At 45.8% G+C, this 20,570-nt stretch overlaps 1 protein-coding gene and 1 pseudogene across 1 annotated transcript; both read left to right on the plus strand.

Moving 5' to 3' along the window:
- The first annotated feature begins 6,633 nt into the window (after nucleotides 1-6,633).
- On the plus strand, nucleotides 6,634-11,319 carry Tex48 (testis expressed 48). Its single transcript, XM_042055310.1, has 4 exons — nucleotides 6,634-6,754; nucleotides 7,093-7,212; nucleotides 9,825-9,935; nucleotides 11,216-11,319. The coding sequence occupies exons 1-4, from the start codon at nucleotides 6,634-6,636 to the stop codon at nucleotides 11,317-11,319; spliced, it is 456 nt and encodes a 151-aa protein (XP_041911244.1).
- A 5,200-nt stretch (nucleotides 11,320-16,519) lies between these two features.
- Nucleotides 16,520-16,628, plus strand: LOC119818189 (annotated as a pseudogene).
- The last annotated feature ends 3,942 nt before the right edge of the window (nucleotides 16,629-20,570 follow it).

Raw genomic sequence — 20,570 nt, forward strand, 5'->3', positions numbered from 1 at the left:
GTCCTCCCTTCAAACCCTCCTCCATATACCCTTCTTCACTCTCTTTCAGATCCAGGGCCTCTCTTTTACTAATTGTTGTACACACACAAACACACAGACACACACACATGTACGAGCACACACACACATTCCTAAATGTGTAGATACAACCTGCAATCTGTATAATGTTACTTGTGTGTATGTTTCAGGGCTGAGCATTTGGCTGGATAACCAATCGGTGTGCTCTTCCCTGGGGAAGATTGTTTCTCTTGCTCTCAGCAATCCTCAACAGCCCATGGTTCTTTGTGTAGAGTTGAGGCCTCAGATGCTTTCTCCCTTCTACTTTAGAATATTTATTATTGTACTTGTCAGCTTATATTATGTAGGATACTAAAGGTAATGCCTTCTTCTTCCCCAAGCCAAACTTGTTTTCCATCTGGGGCTTTCTAGCCGCAGGAGTGGTTCTACCATGCAATTGATTACTTAAGCCAAAACCTACACCATGCTTCCACTTCTTTTCTTTGTAGCCTCTACAGCCTATCATTTGCCAATATTCACTTTAAATATTTCTAATCATCCTCCATGGTTTAGCCCAGGCCATTGTTACCTTGTCATTGCCCCATGTTAGAAGCAGCTCAGCTCGCAGATCTCTCCACCTCTAGTCTTACTACTGAGCATAGCCAGAGCAATCTTTCTAAATTAGGAATTACACGCAGCTCTTCCCTTTTGAGCATGTTTTTGTTCCTTTTGCTTTCCCGAGCAAGCCCAGATTCCTTCAGAAGGTCTAATGGTCCATCTCGTGTGTGCAGCCACCCACCCCTTCAGTTTCATCTGCCTTGTGCCATTTGCATTTCTTCTCATCTCCAGATCACTGCTGCAGCTGCAGAGACACGCTGGCCACTCCTGAACCTCCAGGCAGCTGCCAGGGTAACTCCTACTCATCTTGGAGGCTCAGTGTCCTTTCTACAAGGAAACTTTTTTTAGAGTACTTCCCTCCATTTTGGAGAGGATCAGCATGATTGACCTCAGGTAGGGTCCATCCCCATATCAAAGGACTTGCCTCTGCAGGACAGCTCAAGGGCATAGCATGGGTCCACACCTGTCATTAAGTCCTTGTTTGCCATGACTCTTATCAGGAAAATCATAATTCTGCCAGGTGGGCAAGAAGTACTTGGGTAGCAACTGTTTCAAAAGAACAGCACTGGTGCACTGGGAAATAGGCAGTAGAAAATTTAGTAGAGATTCCTGCACGTGGCTGGCTCCTCTTTGGGCCAGAACTAGCCAGAACTGGATGCATACTATAATTAAGGAGCTTTTTCTTTATTTTTCCCTGAGTGGTGGAGAGAATTCTTGCTGGGGACACTTTCTCTAACTCAGCACTAATTCGCATTTGTGCCTTACTGAGAAAGGGGAAGAGGACAGGAAGTTGGGAGGGGTTTGTTAGGAGGGACCCAGGACGCGTTAGAGGGGGATTTAGGAGCAGTTGTGAGGAAATGAGGGTGGGGTGGGGTAGATATGATCATATTTCACTATATGCATTTGTAAAATTCTCAAAGGTTAAGAGTAAATAAACTGAAGTGAGTTTAACAATGTATATTGCTCCTGTTTGCGTGAGGCCCTAGTTCATACAAAGACGGAAACCATTACTGTTGGACTCAAAATGAGGTTGACGGTGTCACACCTTGGTGAAACACGACCTGGGAAGGCCAGACAGGGAGGACACCCATGCACCATTGCCTGACAAACAGGAATCATCACAGAAGTGCTGGAAGTCCTGCCTTGCACAAAGACACTGCTCTAAGGATCCCTGCCCGGGCACTCGGGTACTCATCTGGCCTCAGGCCACCTCTGCCATGGATCCCGGCAGTCAGGGATGATTGTGTCACAGCACTTCACGTAATCCTTCTCGGGTTTTCTTTAAAAACCTTGCTTTTCCATTACTTCCTTGAGTGCACCTATGGTTCACTCTGGCACCCGTGTTCCACGCTGCCAGTAATAGACTAGAAGTCAGATCCCTGCCGGGAGACAGGCAGGCAAAAGAGCCATGAAGATAACAAACTTCCAGCTTCTGGGCTCTCCTGACCTGATGCAAAGGCCTGGTGATTTTTAACTGCCCAGCACTCCCCTCTGCCCTAGGAATGGTCCCAGCTGCTCAGCTCAGTTCAAGCTGGACTGAAACATCCCCCAATGCTTCCCTTTCTGTGTTTAAACTGATCAACATAAATTAAGGGAGAAAGACACCCTTCCTGTCCATCAAAGACACTTAAAACCTCAGTCCTGCAGGGGACACTGGGCATCCCCTTTGAAGTCGCCCCCTGCTTTGTAGAGGGTCTTTTTCCCAGCGAGGTTGTACTTCGTCTTTAATAAAAATCGTTTTCATCTGTTGGTTGTACCTGCTGTGTTGGAGACTTTCCCTGCTGTTAAATGTTGTGCCTGATATTTTCTCCCCGCATACAAAACAAACCCTATCTATACCCCTACATGGTAACACAATCCTTGCTCTTCTGGACCAGGCTCTTCACCTTGAAGAGTCACACTCTCTGCTGTTATTTTGTCTGACACTACTTAACATCCCACAAGGCACTCAGACCAAGCTAAGGACTTATTACCTCTCTGTGAACGAAACAGATAAGTTCAAATCAGAGTATTTCTCTGACACCGAAAGTGGTTAGGGGTGCTGGGATTGTAGTGGAGAGAATACCATGCTATGTTAATAGATCCTGCCAAAACTGCAGGATGCTGGGTTCTAGGCCAAAGACCTCCCAGGTGGCGGTTTACCTGGGAGGAGAGTGGAAGCTGAGAGAAATCTTGAGAGAGGAAGACCATCAATTTTCCTTGTTCCCCTCCTCAGGGAGGAGTGTTTTCTAACCCTCTCCAAAATGCTGGAGGAGGCTGGTTATCCCCTTGTGAAGTTTTGAATACCCCAAATTGTAGAGCTCCCAAGCCCCTGGGACTTGTGGTGTTGGTTGTGAGAGGGAGTGAACGAGAGCTGGTAAGACTGAGGGGAAGGTGTGAGCAAGCTGGGTCCCCAGGGAAATGTTAGGAGTGTGCTTTTTTATAGGTGAGTTGAGTCCATTTACATTAAGGGATATTAATGACCAGTGATTGCTATCTCCTGTTAATTTAGTTGGTGATGTTAATTTGTGTGTTTTTTTCTTCTTTGGGATTTGCTGTTATGAGATCATCAATTGTCTGTGTTTTTGTTGTAGCCATCTTCCTTGGGTTGGAGTTTTCCTTCTAGCATTTTGTATAGGGCTGGGATTGTGGCTAGGTATTGGTTAAATCTAGATTTGTCATGGAATATCTTGTTTTGTCCTTCTATGGTGATTGAAAGTTTTACTGGGTATAATAGTCTGGGCTGGCATCTGTGGTCTCTCAACGTCTGCATAACGCTTGACCACGACCTTCTGACTCTCATTGTCTCCAATGAGAAGTTAGGTGTAATTCTGATAGATCTGCCTTTATATGTTACTTGGTCTTTTTTCTTTGCAGCTCTTAATATTCTTTCTTTATTCTGTATGTTTAGTGTTTGTAGTGATAAGATGAGCAGACCTGCTTTTCGTCCCACCCGGCTCCCACACGGCTAGCTTTACACTCGAAATAACAACACACAAACTATTCATTTAAACACTGCCTGGCCCTTTAGTTCCAGCGTCTTATTGGCTAACTCTCACATCTTGCTTACCTCATTTCTAATAATCTGTGTAGCACCACAAAGTGGTTGTTTACTGGGAAAGATTCAGCATGGCTGACCTGGTGGCTGGCTTCATGACGACTGACCCAGAGAGGAGAGGCATGGCGATTGACTAACTTCCCTTCTTCCCAGCCTTCTGTTCTGTCTACTCCACCTATCTAAATCCTGCCCTATCAAACAGCCAAGGCGGTTTCTTTATTAACCAATGAGAGTCCTCCATCAAGTGTTTTGATTATTATATGGTGAGAGGACTTTTTTTTTTGATCCAGTCTTTTTGGTGTTCTATAAGCTTCTTGTATCTTCATAGGCTTATCTTTATTTAGGTAGGGAAAGTTTTCTTCTATGATTTTGTAAATAAATTTTCTGTGCCTTTGAGTTGAACTTCTCCTTCTTCAATACCTATTATTCTAAGATTTGGTTTTTTGCTGGTGTCCCATATTTCCTGGATTTTTTGGTTTAAACTTTTGTTTGATTTAATATTTTCTTTAACTGATGAGTCTATTTCCTCTATTGTATCTTCAGCGCTTGAGAGTCTCTCTTCCATCTCTTGTATTCTGCTGTTCATGCTTGCGTTTGTGGTTCCTGATCTTTTTCTCATGATTTCTGTTTCTATAATCCCTTCGGCTTGTGTTTTCTTTATTGCTTCGATTTCAGTTTTCAAGTCCTGAATAGTTTTTTTTATATGTTTGATTTCTTTTTCTTGGTTTGCTTTAAGTCATTTGCTGACATCTTCCAATTTTTTGTTTGTCTTTTCCTCAGTTTCTTTAAGAGAATTTCTCATTTCATCTTTAAAAATTTCAAACATTCTATTGAAGTTATATTTTAGTTCATTTTCTTCTGTTTATCCATTTTTGGTTGTTCAGGTCTTACTGTTGTAGGGTCTTTAGGTTTTACTGGTGTTGTGTTGTTCTTTGTGGTATAGCATGTGTTCTTACCTTTTCTATTCATCTTTTCCTCTAATAGGTGTGGCTGGTGCTGTCTGAGATTCTGTTGAATAATCCTAGGTGCCAGTGTATCCAATGCTCAGATGGTGGTTCCTCATGGTACAGTCAGTGTCACAGTTCTAGTTATCCCCTTAGTTACTCGGTGTTCCTGGAGATAGCTCAGCGCTCCTGTGCCTTGCTCTGCTCACTTGCAGTTTCCTGTCTCAAGTCTACTTTGGCTCAGGTTGCCGGCTTTGCCCTGTTTCTGTAAATCCTGGTCTGGATCCTCTCCTGCAGAAATCCCTGGCTTAGAGTTGAACCTGTTCTGGTGGATATTGCTGACTCTGGATCTGGTTGCTGGCTCAATCCTGATCCACCAGTGTCCCGGGACTGGGTTGGCTCCCAGGACTAAATTTGCTCCTGACCTCTGCTCCCAGTGGAGCTTGTTTCCTCAGGCCCTCTCTGTCCTAGATGGCTCATTCAGAGCCACTCCTGTGGAATTTGTTGAAGGTGGAGTTATTTGCCTTGGGGCAAATGTGGCCAAGGTTACTGGCTTTGACCTGTATCTATAAATCCTGGTCTGGATTCCCTCCTGCAGAAGTCCCTGGGTTGAAATTTTACCTGGAAAGATTTCTGGCTCCAGTCTACTGCCTCAGAGGTCCCAGACTCAGGTTCGGACCCGCAGAGGTTCCAGGTTCCTGCCTGTTCCCTTTGATGTCACAGACCAATGCCTCTTCTCAATCTTCTAAACATCTTTTCATTCTCTGCTTCTATGTGTGCAACTTCTATTTCCTTTCTGTTCCCTCAGATTCACTATATCATCTAATGTTAAGTTTGTTGTTGATCATTCTCTACATTTTTCTTTCAAGATGCTGGTGTGTGTGTGTGTGTGTGTGTGTGTGTGTGTGTGTGTGTACATACACACAGGTACACACAGATGTGTACATAAAGATCAGAGGATACCTTATGGGCATTGGTTTTCTGGGGACTGAACTCAGACTGTCGGTCTTGGAAGCAATGCTTTTACCCACTGATTCATTTTTTGGGCTCCGATTGCTGTTTTTTATAACTAGAATCTCTACTATTCCAGGATTACCTTTTCTTTCTTCAACACTATATTTCTTCATCTACTATAGCCATTTCTTTCTACCACCAGAGATACTGAGCAAAAGTGTGACATAATACATATTAACATGGGAATCCTAGCTTTTGCATTAATCATTACTGGTAAAAGAAACAGGGAAACCAGTTAGGAGACTATTGAAATAACCCATGCAGGAGATGTTAGCAGCTAGGACCAATACAGCAGTTAATAAAAGAAACAAGTGAATTGGTTGTGATGACAGACACCTAATCAATACTATGGTAACAGTTCCTTAAAAGGAACTTTTGACACAGAACACAAATGGAACATATCTAAAGGTTTAAAAGTTGACATAAAAAGGAGCTGGGACTAAAACAAAATGTTGTACTCTTGTGCCATCAACACATGAAATGTTTTTGGAGGAATTGCCCAGATTCACTTCCTCTCACCATTGAGGGACTTATCCAAAGCCTTAATGGCAAAAGTTCACACCAGGAATTAAACCTACAGGATTATACACTTCCTTACCACGTTCTTGTGGGGCCAGGGAGCTGGAATACCATAGAGGCAATGAAGAGGAAATCAGAGGAATGAAATGACCATGGGCTCAGCAGGTCCTGTATACCTACTACCACGGAGTCACCTTGCATAGAGTTAACACTTTGCTTCTGTAAAATGGGTACCACCTGGGCTCCTGCAGGATTCTGCTCCCCAGTGGCCTGCTCCTGCAGGCGCTCCTGCAGGATTCTGCTGCAGCAGGTCCTGACTGGAGCGCAGACACAGATGAAGGAGGAGCACTTTTCAGCTATCGTCTTGTTCATCTAGGAAACAGCCCTGCTCGGTGAACTGGGCACAAATTCAACACCAGTGATTCCACTGCAAACAAAGCTGGCAGAGTAAAGTCTTCAATTCCTCTCTATGGGTAAGGAAATTCTGTATAAAACAAGAACAAAATGTCCTTAAAAGAGGGCTTCTGGGTTGGGGGGACGGCTCGGGCAGTAAAGCACTTGCCATGGAAGCTTAAGGACCTGAGTCTGAACCCCAGAACCCTCATAAAAAGCGGAGCATGGCAAGGTGTGTCTCTAACCCCAACACTGGGGATGCAAAGACAGATTCCTGGAGCAGCTAGCCAAGTGTCCAAGTGGCAAGTTCCAGGTCCACTGGGAGACTCTATCTCAAAAAGCTGAGGTGGGGAATGGTTGACACAGATACATGATGTTGCCCTCTGGCCTCCACATACACACATGAACAGGTGTACACACACACACACACACACACACACACATACTCTAGCAGCAGCAGCAGCTTAGAAAGAACCAACATGAACTTCCTGACCACAGGGAGTCACAGACAATTTCTAACATGAATTCAGATTCAAGAATACACCGTCCCCATTCGTTTACCTCCTACAGCAACCTACCAAAACCTGGCCTCGAAGATATTCTGTTTATGCTGCCAGGACTGTGAGGAAGCCGTCATCGAGAGCTCCAAGGCTCCCAGTCAAACCCAAGGGAACAGGCCACCATCCTACAGTAGGTATCCAACAAAAACACCCTGACTGACCTCCCTAAGCCTCAGCTTGTCTACTGTCTTCCTCCTGAGATGACCCCAAATTTCCTTCGTTATTACTTTTATCTTTTGAGATTATAATTACATCATTTTCACCTTCCCCTTTGTCACCCCAAACCCTCATGGCTCTCTCTCATATTCATTAACTGTTACGTGCATATAAGTATATACATATGTATTCCTAAAATACGTAAGTACAACCTGCTCAGTCTGATGTTAACATATGTTACCATATGTTAACATAACAGTATGATGTTACCTGTATGTTTTAAGGGCTGACTATTTGGTATTGAATAACCAATTGTGTGTGCTCTTTCCTGAGGAAGACTTTCTCCACCTCCTGGCAATCCTGCTTTGTGTAGGACAAGTCTGTGGGCTCTCCTCACCCACTTGCACGTGCCAGTTTCTTCCTTGTTCAGCTCATGGTTGGGCAGTCATATTGGAGAGATTTTATGGGTGTGGCTTCTGGCTGACTTTATTGGAGACATGATCACATAGTCAACTCCCTGGTCCTCTGACTCTTACAGTCTGTCCCTCTCTTCCACAGTGTTCCCTGAGCCTTAGGTTAGGGAGTGGTTCTGTGGATATATATTTCATCTTTTGATTGAAAAAAAAATCCAAGCTAAATTGAGATGGAAGATAGATGGCTATGCACAAACAGCAAGTGAGCTCAAGCTTGCTAAAGTGTGAGCTGAGGTCTTGCAGCACGGACATCACCAGAGAGCTTCTTGGAACACATTTTTAGGGCTGAGGATGTTAACTTAGTTAACTTAGCACTCCTTAAGGCTTAGGTCCAATCCTAGCCCCACACACAGAACAAAAAGAGTATGGTGGCACACATCTGTTCCCCCAGAACTTGGGAAGGTAGATTCAGGGAGATGAGAGTTTCGAGGCCACCCTCTACTACTTAGTGAGCTGGAGGTGGGCTCAGGAGATATGAGACTGTTTGGAAATTTAAAAAGTGCATCTTCAGACCCCATTACAAACCTACTGAGTTAGAACTGTGTTTTAGTGTGGTCTCCATGTAAATCTGGATGTACTTTGCAACTTAAGGAACAAGGCTAAAGACTCTAAGACAATAGTTAAGGCCCCTGCCTTCGGAGCTGACACACCCTTTTGAGTTTCAGTTCTGCTGCAGAGGCTGAGCAAGTCACTCAATCGGCTTGTGCCTCTATTAGGCTCAGCTAGCCTGTTCTGTAACATAGGAATATTAATAATACACTTGGGGAATCATGGGTGTGTGGAACAAAGCAAGGCCCATAGGTGCCTAGCACAAAACAGGAGAGGTAAGTTCAGGAAGACTCTGGTAAGAAGCCTTGGCGCTCCAATTGTTAAAGTCCAGGCCACATCACCACGCCTTCTTGTGTTCCCCCTCAGCAATATGAGACCCCTTGGAACATTGAAGGCATTCCAGCCTCCAGCTGGTGTCACAGCCTTCTTGATGGACCAGCACAGAAAAGAAAGGAGTCAAAATCAGCAATTTCAGAGAGAAAGAGCATGATTATCAAGATCAGGCAAAGCTAAGACTCATGGGGACGTAGCAGGAGAGAGTGCTGGTGGAAATCTGTCACCGTCCCACTAACAGATGAAACTAGACAAAGAGCAGGGAAAAATCCTGGAACCAAAACTTGTAGACCAGGCTAGCCTCGAACTCAGAGATCTGCCTGTCTCTGCCTCTATCTCCCGAGTGCTGTGATTAAAGGCGTGCGCCACCACTGCCTGGCTGAAGAGCAAAATCTTAAAAATACAAATTCCCTTTCCCCTGATGACACCAGTGAAGTGCGATCTACAATTCGCCAGTACACCTGCACCTCTGTACAGCTGTTCAGTACACCTGCACCTCTGTGCAGCTGTTCAGCCTAGGTGCATCCCCACCTGCATTTCCCCATCTACACTGCAGCTCTAGTGGATTCCCCACCTGCATTTCCCCGTCTACACTGCAGCTCTGGGTGGCCACTGCTATCCAAAGCAAACCATTGCAGGTATGAGTAGAGGCCATTTGTTGAGTTACACATCCAGTGTCAAAGCTGTTACCCCTGCTCCAGAGACCTTCGTCTGTCTCTGAAGTTTTTTGTCATTATTCTAGACGAACATAAAGGCTTAAATACAATCCATGCATGTTTCTGCAGTAGTAAAATTAGAAAAAAGTGTAAACACACAATAGTCCATTGGATAAATAAATCTTGAATTATCCATAAAAGAAAATACCATCCAATTACTACTTTTTAATGTAGTGATGTGGGGAAAAATGTTTATGTGAAGAAAATGAGTCACAGACATAGAACATGCAATCTGATGAACTATGTTAAAATATGCTTATAAAGATAATCTCTGGGAGGAGAGGAGTTGGATCATTTTTCCTTTTGTAATGGATATGCATTACATTTAAAAATAGAAAAACATTGATTCTTTAAAAGTATGTATTTCTAAATTCAGCACGCTTAAAGAAGGAAGTTTCAAACTCTCCCCATCCCATAGTATCCCTCATTAGCCTATGTGCTGCTTCTATCGGCTTAGTGCCCTCACTTCTGTGATTGGCCAAGCCTTCCCACATGACACCCATTCTCGTTGTCAGGTTTGCAGTCTCAGAAGAATGAGTTAAACAAACCAAATCTCAAGTACACTAATGCACAGTTCCCCACTGGTCAAGAAAAGAGATTCTCTTCCAGCAGCAGCGAGTTTGAAGGTGAGTCCCAGACACTGGCCTCTGGGAAGGGGGGCTCTGTCCTGGTGGCCAGACCCTACGGGTGTGTGAGTTAGCTGTTCACACTCCAGAGGGCTCTGTGCATCCTACAGCACCTGGCCTAGCTGTACTTGAAGGAGCAGCTCTGGGAGGAAAGGACGCTACACACACACACACACACACACACACACGCTTCTGGACACCACAGTGTGGTCTGGAATGTGCATTTTGTGTGACACTGTTTAATCTTTACTTTGGGGGCTACACACTGAGCTCCAGACTGGTAGGTCCACCTTGGGTTTGTTTTCTGATATCCCCTCAAACCCAGCCAGGTACAGGTCAAATGAGCAATATTTGAAAATGCTAATGAGCTGAGCATAGCTCAGTTGGGATGATATGTCTTTGGGTCAAAGAAGAACTAATGTCCCACCTAGTTCAGAAGCACAAACCATGAAGAAGAAAGGCAGTCGTGTTGAAGGAAATTTATCCTGTACCCAGATGGCCTCCCAAAGCTCGTTGTCCACCAGGGACCACAGATAGATAAGGATCACTCACATCTCCCCACTGTGGAACCCGCCTGGCACTCAAGCCCTTGTTGCAAACAGGAGCCCATTGAAGGATAAATTTTCCTACAATAGCCCACCTGTTCTATTAGAATCAAGAGTGAGGAGCCAAGGGTCTCACTGGCTCACCAGTCCCTCCATTTCTGATATCCCATGCCCGAGTAGGCTGAGATCCACACTGAGAAAGGGACTTTGTACCAGGAAATACCATCCATGTCAAGATCCCTGTTTCCTACGACTTGTGCTTTGCAAGACTTTTTATTGTGGCTCCCCGTCTTCCAGCAGCAGAACAATACCATGCCCGACTAACTAAGCTGGGGTGCGCCTGGGCTCCCAGAGAGATACAGTCACAGCAGTCCGTCTCAGAGGGATACAGTCAACCCATCCCAGAGGGATACAGCCAACCCATCCCAGAGGGATACAGTCAACCCGTCCCAGAGGGATACAGCCAACCCGTCCCAGAGGGATACAGCCAACCCATCCTAGAGGGATACCACCAACCCATCCCAGGGGGATACAGCCAACCCGTCCCAGAGGGATACAGCCAACCCGTCCCAGAGGGATACAATCCCAGCAGTCCGTCCCAGAGGGATACAGTCCCAGCAGTCCGCCCCAGAGGGATACAGTCCCAGCAGTCCATCCCAGAGGGATACAGTCCCGGTAGTCCATCTGAGTCCAGTTCAAGGCGCTTCACCCACCAGCATGCTTTCTTTCTTTCAGAGCTGACTGCATACAACATACAAACAGGATACCCTAAAAAAAATCTAAACCGCTACTGCCAGGAACACTGGGCCTTCCAGCCGTGCCTCATCGGGAGACCCTGAGGGTTCTAGTGGCAGTGTCACACAGGCTCTGAGCTGTGCGGCCGCTGGAGGGTCTGCATGAGGATGAAGAAGGCAGTGGACAGGATTCATGAAGACTGATTCAGAAACTCCACCACAGGAGGGAAGAGGTTTGAGCCGTCCCTGTGCCAACAAGAGTCACCGCAGCTCCTGACACAGCCAGGGAAGGGAGGGGCTGCTTGCATTAAAGTCCTTGATTGCATCAGAGGACGTGTCCCTCCTCTTTGTCTCTCCCCCACACCTTATAAATATCTGCTCTTATATTGTCACTTCTAAATAGCCTATAAAAAACTTGACTTTGCGAATAGCTTTTGAAAATATTTCAAATTTATAGAAAAGTTGTCTTAATAGAAAAAATAGATAAAAAAGAAAAAAATCTTTCAGATTCATCAGTGTTTTACACATCTCCCTGTTCATTTTATAATTTTTATCTTTTTTTTCCTGAATTATCTGAGAGTGAGAATCCTGCCCCAATCCTAAACCTTCATGAGCAATTCTTAGAGTCAAAGGGTATTCTCCTTTAACTCTAGCAGGGCCCAGAACAAAAGCTGCTCACACTAAGAGCACCCTATTCAAATGCCATCGATTACCCAAAATGCCTCAGAGCTCTCTCACCCAAGACCATGGATTCCACGCAGTCATCACGAATTTCACGTATTTCAAGTGATCTGTTTATATTTTTCTGTTATTTCCACTGGATCAGAGTCAAGGTTTCCATTTGGGGCAGGAATGGCCCAAGATGAGTATGGTGTCCTCCCTAATGGGTGGTATCAGGAGGTACAGGGCACACAGGGCACCACATGAGTGAAAATATAGATTGCTTGCTGAAGGTATTTAGTGTGAGCTCACTGACAGGCCACTTGCCCAGCATGCAGAAGGCCTGAACTTGATTCTAATACTACAGAAATAAAAACAAAGTCACTTGTTAGATTCAGTTCTTGCTAAACAAATTTTTCCACTTTATTGGTTTGTAAATTTTTTCCCAAAAGATGTATTAGTTTGGTTTTGTTACTTTGGTTCTCTTGTGTGATTTCTGGGTTCAGTCACGGGCAATCTTTATTACTTTGTTGTATTTATCTTGATTTTTCATTACATTCCATTATGTGTTTATTGAGAGGGGGCAGGACAGGTTGTACAAGTGGCTATCAGAGTACAGCTTGCAAGAACTGGTTATATCTTTTTATTATGTGAGTTCCAGGGATTGAACTCAGGTCGTCAGGCTTGGCAGCATTTTTTACCTACTGAATCATCTCAATAGTCAAGTGCTTTTTCTTGACTCTTGAACTAGGAATTTATTTTATTCTTTTCATTTCCTGATATAAGTGTTTAAAGTGTGTGGTGGCCAAAATGGCCTCCAACCAAGGCCGCCTTTCCTCCATTTCCTGGAACCTGGGAGCACTTTACACTGTAGATTAAACAGACACAGGTGCTGGAAGTGTGACCTTCAGGTGAAGATAAACCCAGGTGTGCAAAGGGCCTAGTCCTGTCAGTGTAGACAGTCTTCCATCCAGTTCCGAGCTTGTTCCTGACAGTACAGAGGCCAGGACAGAATTGAAGTGGTGGCAGCAGGCAATACAGACCTTCCCTTCAGGGTGGAAGAAGACCTTAACTAGAACACGAGACGGCGCAGTGCCTGACCCGCTGAAATGCTCAGCGCTGACGCTGCCCCCGAGTCTCCTAATTTCTGGCGTGACTACGCAATAGTGAGTGCGTGGAATACAGCAATGCTGGACCTGAACTCATCCCCCTCCCTGACGCTGTGCCGCAGTCTCCTAATCTCTGGCGTGACTACATAATACTGAGTGCGTGGAACACGGCAAAGCTGGACCTGAACTCCACCACCCCCTTCCCTGCCATATCTTCTTGAGTGCCCCGTGCTCTGACTGGCTCGGCTGGGGCAATATGTCTTTGAGTTATAGAAAGAAAGATGTCTGACCTAGGACAATGGCAGAAGCCATGAAGACGAAAGGTGTCCAGGGGACCTCACACAGGAAACTGAGGAGGTGGGACAGTAGCTGGGACCTACACCTGTGTCTATACAGTAGTAGGTCCAGCTGTCTCAGAATAACACATCCTAGCTGGTCCACTAATCCAAGGACAAGAGACATCTCTTCTAACAACCTAACACATAGTGGGCAGTGGGACAAACCACTGTATAGGTCAGCAGCAGCCCCCTCCTCCCAGAACTGTGGTCCTGTCCAGAACCCCTGTCAACGCCATGCCCCAGTTCTCAGTTCTGTGACATCACAGCCTCCTATCCACTTGGCCAACCTAAAGGTAAGACCTAAGAGTAGGAGAGGGCAATCTCTCTGCTCTAAAGATGACAGTGTCCCCACTGGACACCAACAGCAGACACTACGCTGCTGGGCCACCTCCATCAACTGCTTCTCCTTCTGGCTTCTGGCTCCTCTCCTATACTGGATGGCCCCAAAGGGTTCCTCCAAATCTAGAAACCTGCTGGTTTAATGTCAGTGACCTTGTCTCATCTGACCAAGGTGGTGTGGGGTCTCTAGAGACCTCAGACTTATAGTCTATTGAAGATAAAACAGAAGTTCTCCTCTTTGGCTCCTATATTCATCTAAGGGAGGGCACAGGTGGCACAAAAGAAGCCTATATGTCCTTTATGTCATTATATTTTGGTGACATAAGCACTTAGGTATGCAAGATGCCATGCTAAGCCTTTAGACCTTCATGCCCCATGATCTTCACAACCTCAGACAGGTCTTATCACCCCACTGTACAGAGATACGCTGAACTTCAAGAAGGAAAAATTGTTCTAGATTACACAGAAAGGTGTTACAGAAATTAAGACACACCCCATATCCATTTAAGTAAAAAATGTGCATGCTTAACAAAGATGTCACTCTGTCCATCTCCAGGTGAAGTCTTGCTATTTAAGTCCCCCACCATCAGCATCCACCAGACGTTCCTGACCATGTCATCCTGGGACAGACTTCAGGGGGCGGTAGACAACAGCAGCGCTGGCTTCCCAGCACACCACACTAACGGAACTCAGGCAGATCAGCTCTGTGGTAGAGGATCTGCCTACCCCAGGCAAGTATAGCCTCCGTCCCCAGTAATGGAAAATAAAACAGAATCACTGAAGTCCAAGCTGTTCCTTTGCCTATGACACCTTGAACAAGTCACATTTCTGCGGCTCAGCTCTCTAAGAGGTAAGAGTTTTCTAGTGGATTGGCTGCTTTGCTCAATATCTGTCTCTCAGTTTTTATTAATCATGCTACAAATGGCCGCCAAGAGCCAGTGGCTGGCTGTTTTGCTTTTCTGACCTCCAATATCTGTCAATCATGCTTCACAGTTCCCTCTGACAAAGTGGGTCACCATCCTGCATCATAGATACAGATGAGACAAAAGAAAAAGGATCCTCAAATGCCAAAGGACCTGCCCTAGCTAATCAATGACCACGAGCACGCCTCTCTCTGAGGCTGGCTCTCTCCCCGTTAACTTGAATAGCGAAGTCGCAAATGAAGCTGTTTTTAAACTAGAGTAAAACCCATTGGCAGAAAGGAACCTGCGGAGGGTTGAGTGTCACTCAACAGAGAAGCTCCAGGCATGAATTCTACCAACAGAGAGTGGACGCCCACTCTGCCCTGAGTTAGGGTGTGGCCAGAGACCCAAAGGCGCTCCTGGTGACCCATCCTGTCTCTGAGAGCAAAAATAGTGCTCTTGTTCAGGATCCTCAGGATTCCACACGGGACTTGACACCAGGAAAGCTCCAGAAACACTTGTCCCCAGGTACCCAAAGGGGACTAGTCCCAAAGCAGCCTTGGACACCAAAGCACATGGGAATCCAAGGCCCATAAATAGGTCATAGTAGTTGTATCTAACCTACACACACACACACACACACACACACAAACACACGCACGTGCATGCGCACACATATGCACACACGTACACACATATGCACACATGCACACACACATATGCATACACATGTATACACACACACACCACTACCTTTTAAACCATCTCAGGCTACTTATGCCTAGTGCTACAGAAATGCTTGTTATGTCCTAAGGCTTAGGCAATGATAGGATTCTGTATATGCTCAGCAGAGATGTACATTTGCTCAGAACTTTCTCATCCATGGCCGACTGAAAGCATGGATTCAGAGTCCACAAAGTGTTACATACATATATATATATATATATATATATATATATATATATATATATATGCTGAACGATTTTTTAGAACCATCTGTTTTAGCTGTCATACATCTGAAATCACAGCCGTGGGGGGAACGGAGCAGCAGGATAAAACGTTTGAAACCAGCTTAGACTGCATAGCCATAACCCCTCTCTAATTGGCCAATTACAGAAATCACAGATTTCTTTCATGGGCAAATAACAATTTAGCAAATATTACTGGGCATTTGCTAGAGATTAGGCAGACACTGTTCAGTGGCAGGTTAAGGCCACAATCCACAGGGGCCAAAAGCAGAGGGACCCCACAAAGGAAAACCTGATCCACCCCAGTACAAGGATAGCTTCCTGAGGAGGAATGTGGGGCAGAGGGAAGGGAGGACCAGGAGGTGAATCCTGGAAAGAACAGGTTAGATCCCCTGCATAGGGAGTTCCTGTGAGCGTAGCAGAGGGAGGGGAGGACCAGGAGGTGAATCCTGGAAAGAGCAGGTTAGACCCCCTGCATAGGGAGTTCCTACGAGCATAGAGAGAGTGAGCCAAGAGCAAGCACAGGACAGGTGATGTCCGCAGGACCAGAGCCTGAAGCAAATACAGCTGGACAGGAAGCCCTTGTGAGCTCACAAAACAGAGTGGTGGAATTTGCTGTGTAGCAGATCTTCTAGCTGCAATTGAGCCAAAGTGATGGGGGAGGGGCGTCTGTGATCATGAACCAGAGGCAGATAGGGTAATGGGGAGGGCAATAGGCATGGGGAGGCAGAGTAAAACTGTGTACAAATTGGAATCAAAAGGCTTTGAAGAATAATTAACTGTGAGGAGGGCAATGGAGCCAGGGAGGTTCTCCATTCCAGTCCCTAGATATAAAATAAATAGGGCTTATTCCCAAAGAGGGACCAATGGAAGAAGAGAAGCAGATGGGTTACCATGGAGCCCACCAATGTACCCCCCATGAGTCATCTAAACACCATCATTCAGCTTGGCAGATGGATAAAAAGTGTCCTATTAGTTGTGGCATTCTTAAGACTATACTTTCAGGGATCATTTCTATAGCTTATTACTAGTTGTAGCATTCTTGAATTAAGAATGATTCCTGCTGCTTCCTGGTGACATCACCTCTTATGCACAGGACCAGAGCAGGATAAATCCAGGTTTGTTCATCCATTCCCCAATGTCCATGAACCATCTCTACACTCAGATAACCACAGGAGGCAAAGACCCCTTCCCAGAGAGCCTGAGCACATACAAATGACTCAACTCTAGAGGAGGTGGAACATGGCGAGGTGTGGGGGTGGGTGAAGTAGGAGTGAGGAGCAGTGGGAGGAAGGCAGTGGGCCAGACAAGGCTGGACCAGGCAGCCTGAGAGCACAGGCTTGGAGTGTGAAGAAGAGGCAGGGAGCACCGCCCTGAAGACATCTGGGAAAGCACTGCTGGCCGCAGATGAGCTTGGCTGCTGGAACCTAGAAAAGGGAGAAGAGGAGACAGCACTCAGGTGGACAGAGGCAAGCTAAAGGCGCTTCCACACTTCTCCCGAAGAGGCTCAGGCCAGGGCCGGCTCTTACCCTGCATGGTAAGGGAGACTGTTAGACTTGGCTTTTCTATTGCTATGACAAACAATCATAACCAAAGGCAACTTGGGGGAAAGAGTTTTAGTTTGCAGATTTATAGTTCATCCTCATGGGAAGCCAAAGCGGGGATTCTTCAGGGACAAATGAAGCATACGACAGGGAGAAATGCTGTTTACTGGGTTGCTTCCTCCTGCCTGTGTTGGGCCAGCTTTCTTACACAACACAGGAAGGACCATGGTCTGGGGTAACACCACACACACTGGGCCGGGCTCTCCTACATCAAACAGCTATCAAGAAAATGCCCTCAACAGACATGCCCACAGGCCAATCTGATGGAGGCAATGTCTTAATCAGGGTTCTGTCTTCCCAAGTATGACAAGTTGACAGTCAAAATTAGTCATCATGGTGGCTACTAGCAGGCTGTGGGCAGAAGAGATATGGTTTGACTAACTCAAGGAAGACCATATGGAAGGACCAAGTGCATGTGCAGCCAAGGAAATAACCCGGGAAGGAAACTGGTAAGGCAGATATGAAGCTGGAGCCCAGTAATGACACCACAGAGTAGACTTGGGTGCTGTGATTGACACTCAACAACTATGATGTAAATTTCCAGAGTGGGGCTGTGAGATCACAGACCTGAGCCTTAAGATTCTGGTCACTCTGAGAGGCCACATCCCACAGCTTGAAATCAGGTCCGTCCACCCCCACCCCCACCACTGTTTCTCTCGAATAGAGAGTCAATAAGTCATGCTGTGTCAAACATCACCTAATTTTCTAATCTTGCCCAGTACTTGGCATCTCCAGTGCTTTGTCACATAGACTATGTTGACCTAAATCACACCAGTGCAGACCCTCCTGATACTCCCTAAAAGTATATAAAAGCCACTTATTTCCCTTAGTTGAGGGCTTTTTCTCTGAAGGTTTCTTTTCTGGGCCTCCGTGACTTATGTTGTCTATGGCAGTTAATGAAGCTCCTTTCCAGGTCTGAAAGGGAAGCCTCTCTCTCTCCTTTAAGTCCTTATTGTGCAGTATATGATGTAATATGCTGCCCCCCTTTCTAATGCTCTCCCACCTCAAGGCTCAATCATGATCTCACAGTCTCGACCATTTCTCCTAATAAAGTCCAATGAAGGGTGTTTTCATGCACGTTCCTTTCCCATACCAACCAACCCATCTGTCATCCTTTTTCTCTACCAAGGTCTTTGTGATAGAAAAGAGGGATCTAGAGCAGGACATGGAAGAGAGAAAGGAGACTGGATTGTGGTAGACTTAATGCCTTGGATCATCAGACCCAGTGAACCATCTGTCTTGCCGATGTGGGCAGAGACAGGCATGGGCTAGCCCACAGTAACACAGCAATTAGCAGTGAGCAGGGGACTTGAATGAACTTCATGATCCTGCTCCCTCAGACCTAGGCCCAACTGAAATAAACTGGAGCCAATGAGGCCCATGGGAAAAGAGGACAGTGAGCAGAGGGACTTCTCGTGAGCACCCACGCCACCATCACTGCAGCAGGCGACAGGTAGACACATGTTCCTCTGGGTTAAACTGTTCTTCCTGCTCTCCTGATGAGAAACAGAACCTCAGGTCCTGCAGGCCCACTCAGCATCCTTGCAAGAAGATAACTCACCTAAAATCTGTGCTAAAGATCTGCTGGCAGCGAGGCTGGCAAAGAACGGATGGGCATGTGTGAGCTCTATGAGTCTTGGGCTCATTCGAGAGAGAACTCAGCCAGTGAGCCATAAGGAAGGACCCCACCACCACCTGCTGGCTGAAGGAGGAGCTCCAGAGTACAGGCTTGTCACCCTTCTACTGACAGGTCAACTCTGGCCTTCAAAGTGGTGGAACTGGATAGGTAAGTGACTTGACAGTGGGAGGGGAGCAGACCAGTGTGACCCACTGCTTAGCCAACAATGGGCTTCTGGGATTGGGGCTGCACATCCAGCTGCCCAATGCCTTTTCCTCTTCCCAACACATGGCTTCCAAGATCTTCTGTTGCTGTTGCAAGGCCAGTGAGTCAAGTCTCAACACTGCTGGCTGCCACTCTCCAAGAAATTCCCAACAGGATCATCCTCGGACCTTCAGTAAGTCCATACTTGGGACAATGGGCACAAGCCTGAGTTACTTCTTGGGAATTCAGTCTCCCCAGCCACTTCTTGCCAGGACACTTTCTTTAAGACTTTGTGGGTACAGAAAACCTATAATCCAACTGTCTACAGACTACTATATTAGGTATTTGATATTACTTACTGGGTCTTAGTGATGATTCCCAGCTACCATCCTACTGGGAAGCCTAAAGTCCGCCACTTAGGAACTTGGGTATGCTGCTGATAGCCCTCCTTCTCTGCAAAATGAAAGTGACATCTACTGTGCAGGTGGTTGGAAGGTGAACTGAGACATATAAGCACTTAGATTATGACCCAAACAAAGACAACACGCAATAAGTTACATGTATGTATATAAGTCAAAATAAGTTAGGTTATGCTGTGGTAACAAACCATCAAATCTCAAGTACTTAGCATAATTTGGGGTCAATCTTAGCTCAAACCAGCAGAATCTACTGTTTTTATTTGGGGAATTATTTTATTAGAGACGGGTCTCATGTAGCCTAGCCTGGTCTCAGACTCATTATTTAGCTGAGGATTGACTGTATTAGTTTGCTTCCTGTTGCTGTGATTAAGACCATGTCAAAAGCAAATTAGAGAGGAAAGAGTTTGCCCTCAGCTTACAGCTTACAGTCTATCACTGACAGAAGTCAGGGCAGGAACTCAAGACAGGAACCTGGAAACAAGAACTGAAGCTGAGGCCATGGAGGCATGCTGTCCACTGACTTGCTTTCCTTGGCTTGCCCATTCTACTTTCTTAAACAACCTGAACCACCTGCCCAGTGATGGCACTGCCTGCAGTTGGTTGGGTCACTAACCATGAAAATGTCTTATAGATTTGTTGACAGGCCAGTCTGATGGAGGCATTTTCTCTATTAAAGTACCTTCTTTCCAAATAACTGTAGCTTGTGTCAAGTGGACAGAAACTAACCAGCAAGATCACCTTGAACTTCTGATTGCCCTGCCCCCATCTCCATGGTGAGATTACAGACTGGCACCTTCAAACCTATTTAACGTAGAGCTGGCGATTGAACCAGGTCTTTCTCTATGCTAGGCAAGCACTCTACCAACTAAGCTATGTCTCCAGGCCTGTTTTCAGAATCATGAACAATCATAGGAATCCTAGGTAGAGTATGATTAGACTTTTTATTCATAATAAAAAAAAGTTTGTTCAAGCTGTCTTCTCCTCTGTTCTTTCAGATATGAACACAAGCGCTCATCAAAGGAGTTTTCAAAGGAAACAGTTATTCAGCTTCTCCGATAACTGGCCAATATTTAAGGCATGTAACCTTGGGAGACCCTGAAGGTTCTAGAAGGAGCATCCTGTAGGCCTGAGCTGTGCAGCTGCTGGAGGGTCTCCAGAGGATGAAGAAGGCAGTGGCCAGGAGTCATGAAGACCG

Source organism: Arvicola amphibius, chromosome 6 (assembly GCF_903992535.2).
Source record: "Arvicola amphibius chromosome 6, mArvAmp1.2, whole genome shotgun sequence".
NCBI lineage: Eukaryota > Metazoa > Chordata > Mammalia > Rodentia > Cricetidae > Arvicola > Arvicola amphibius.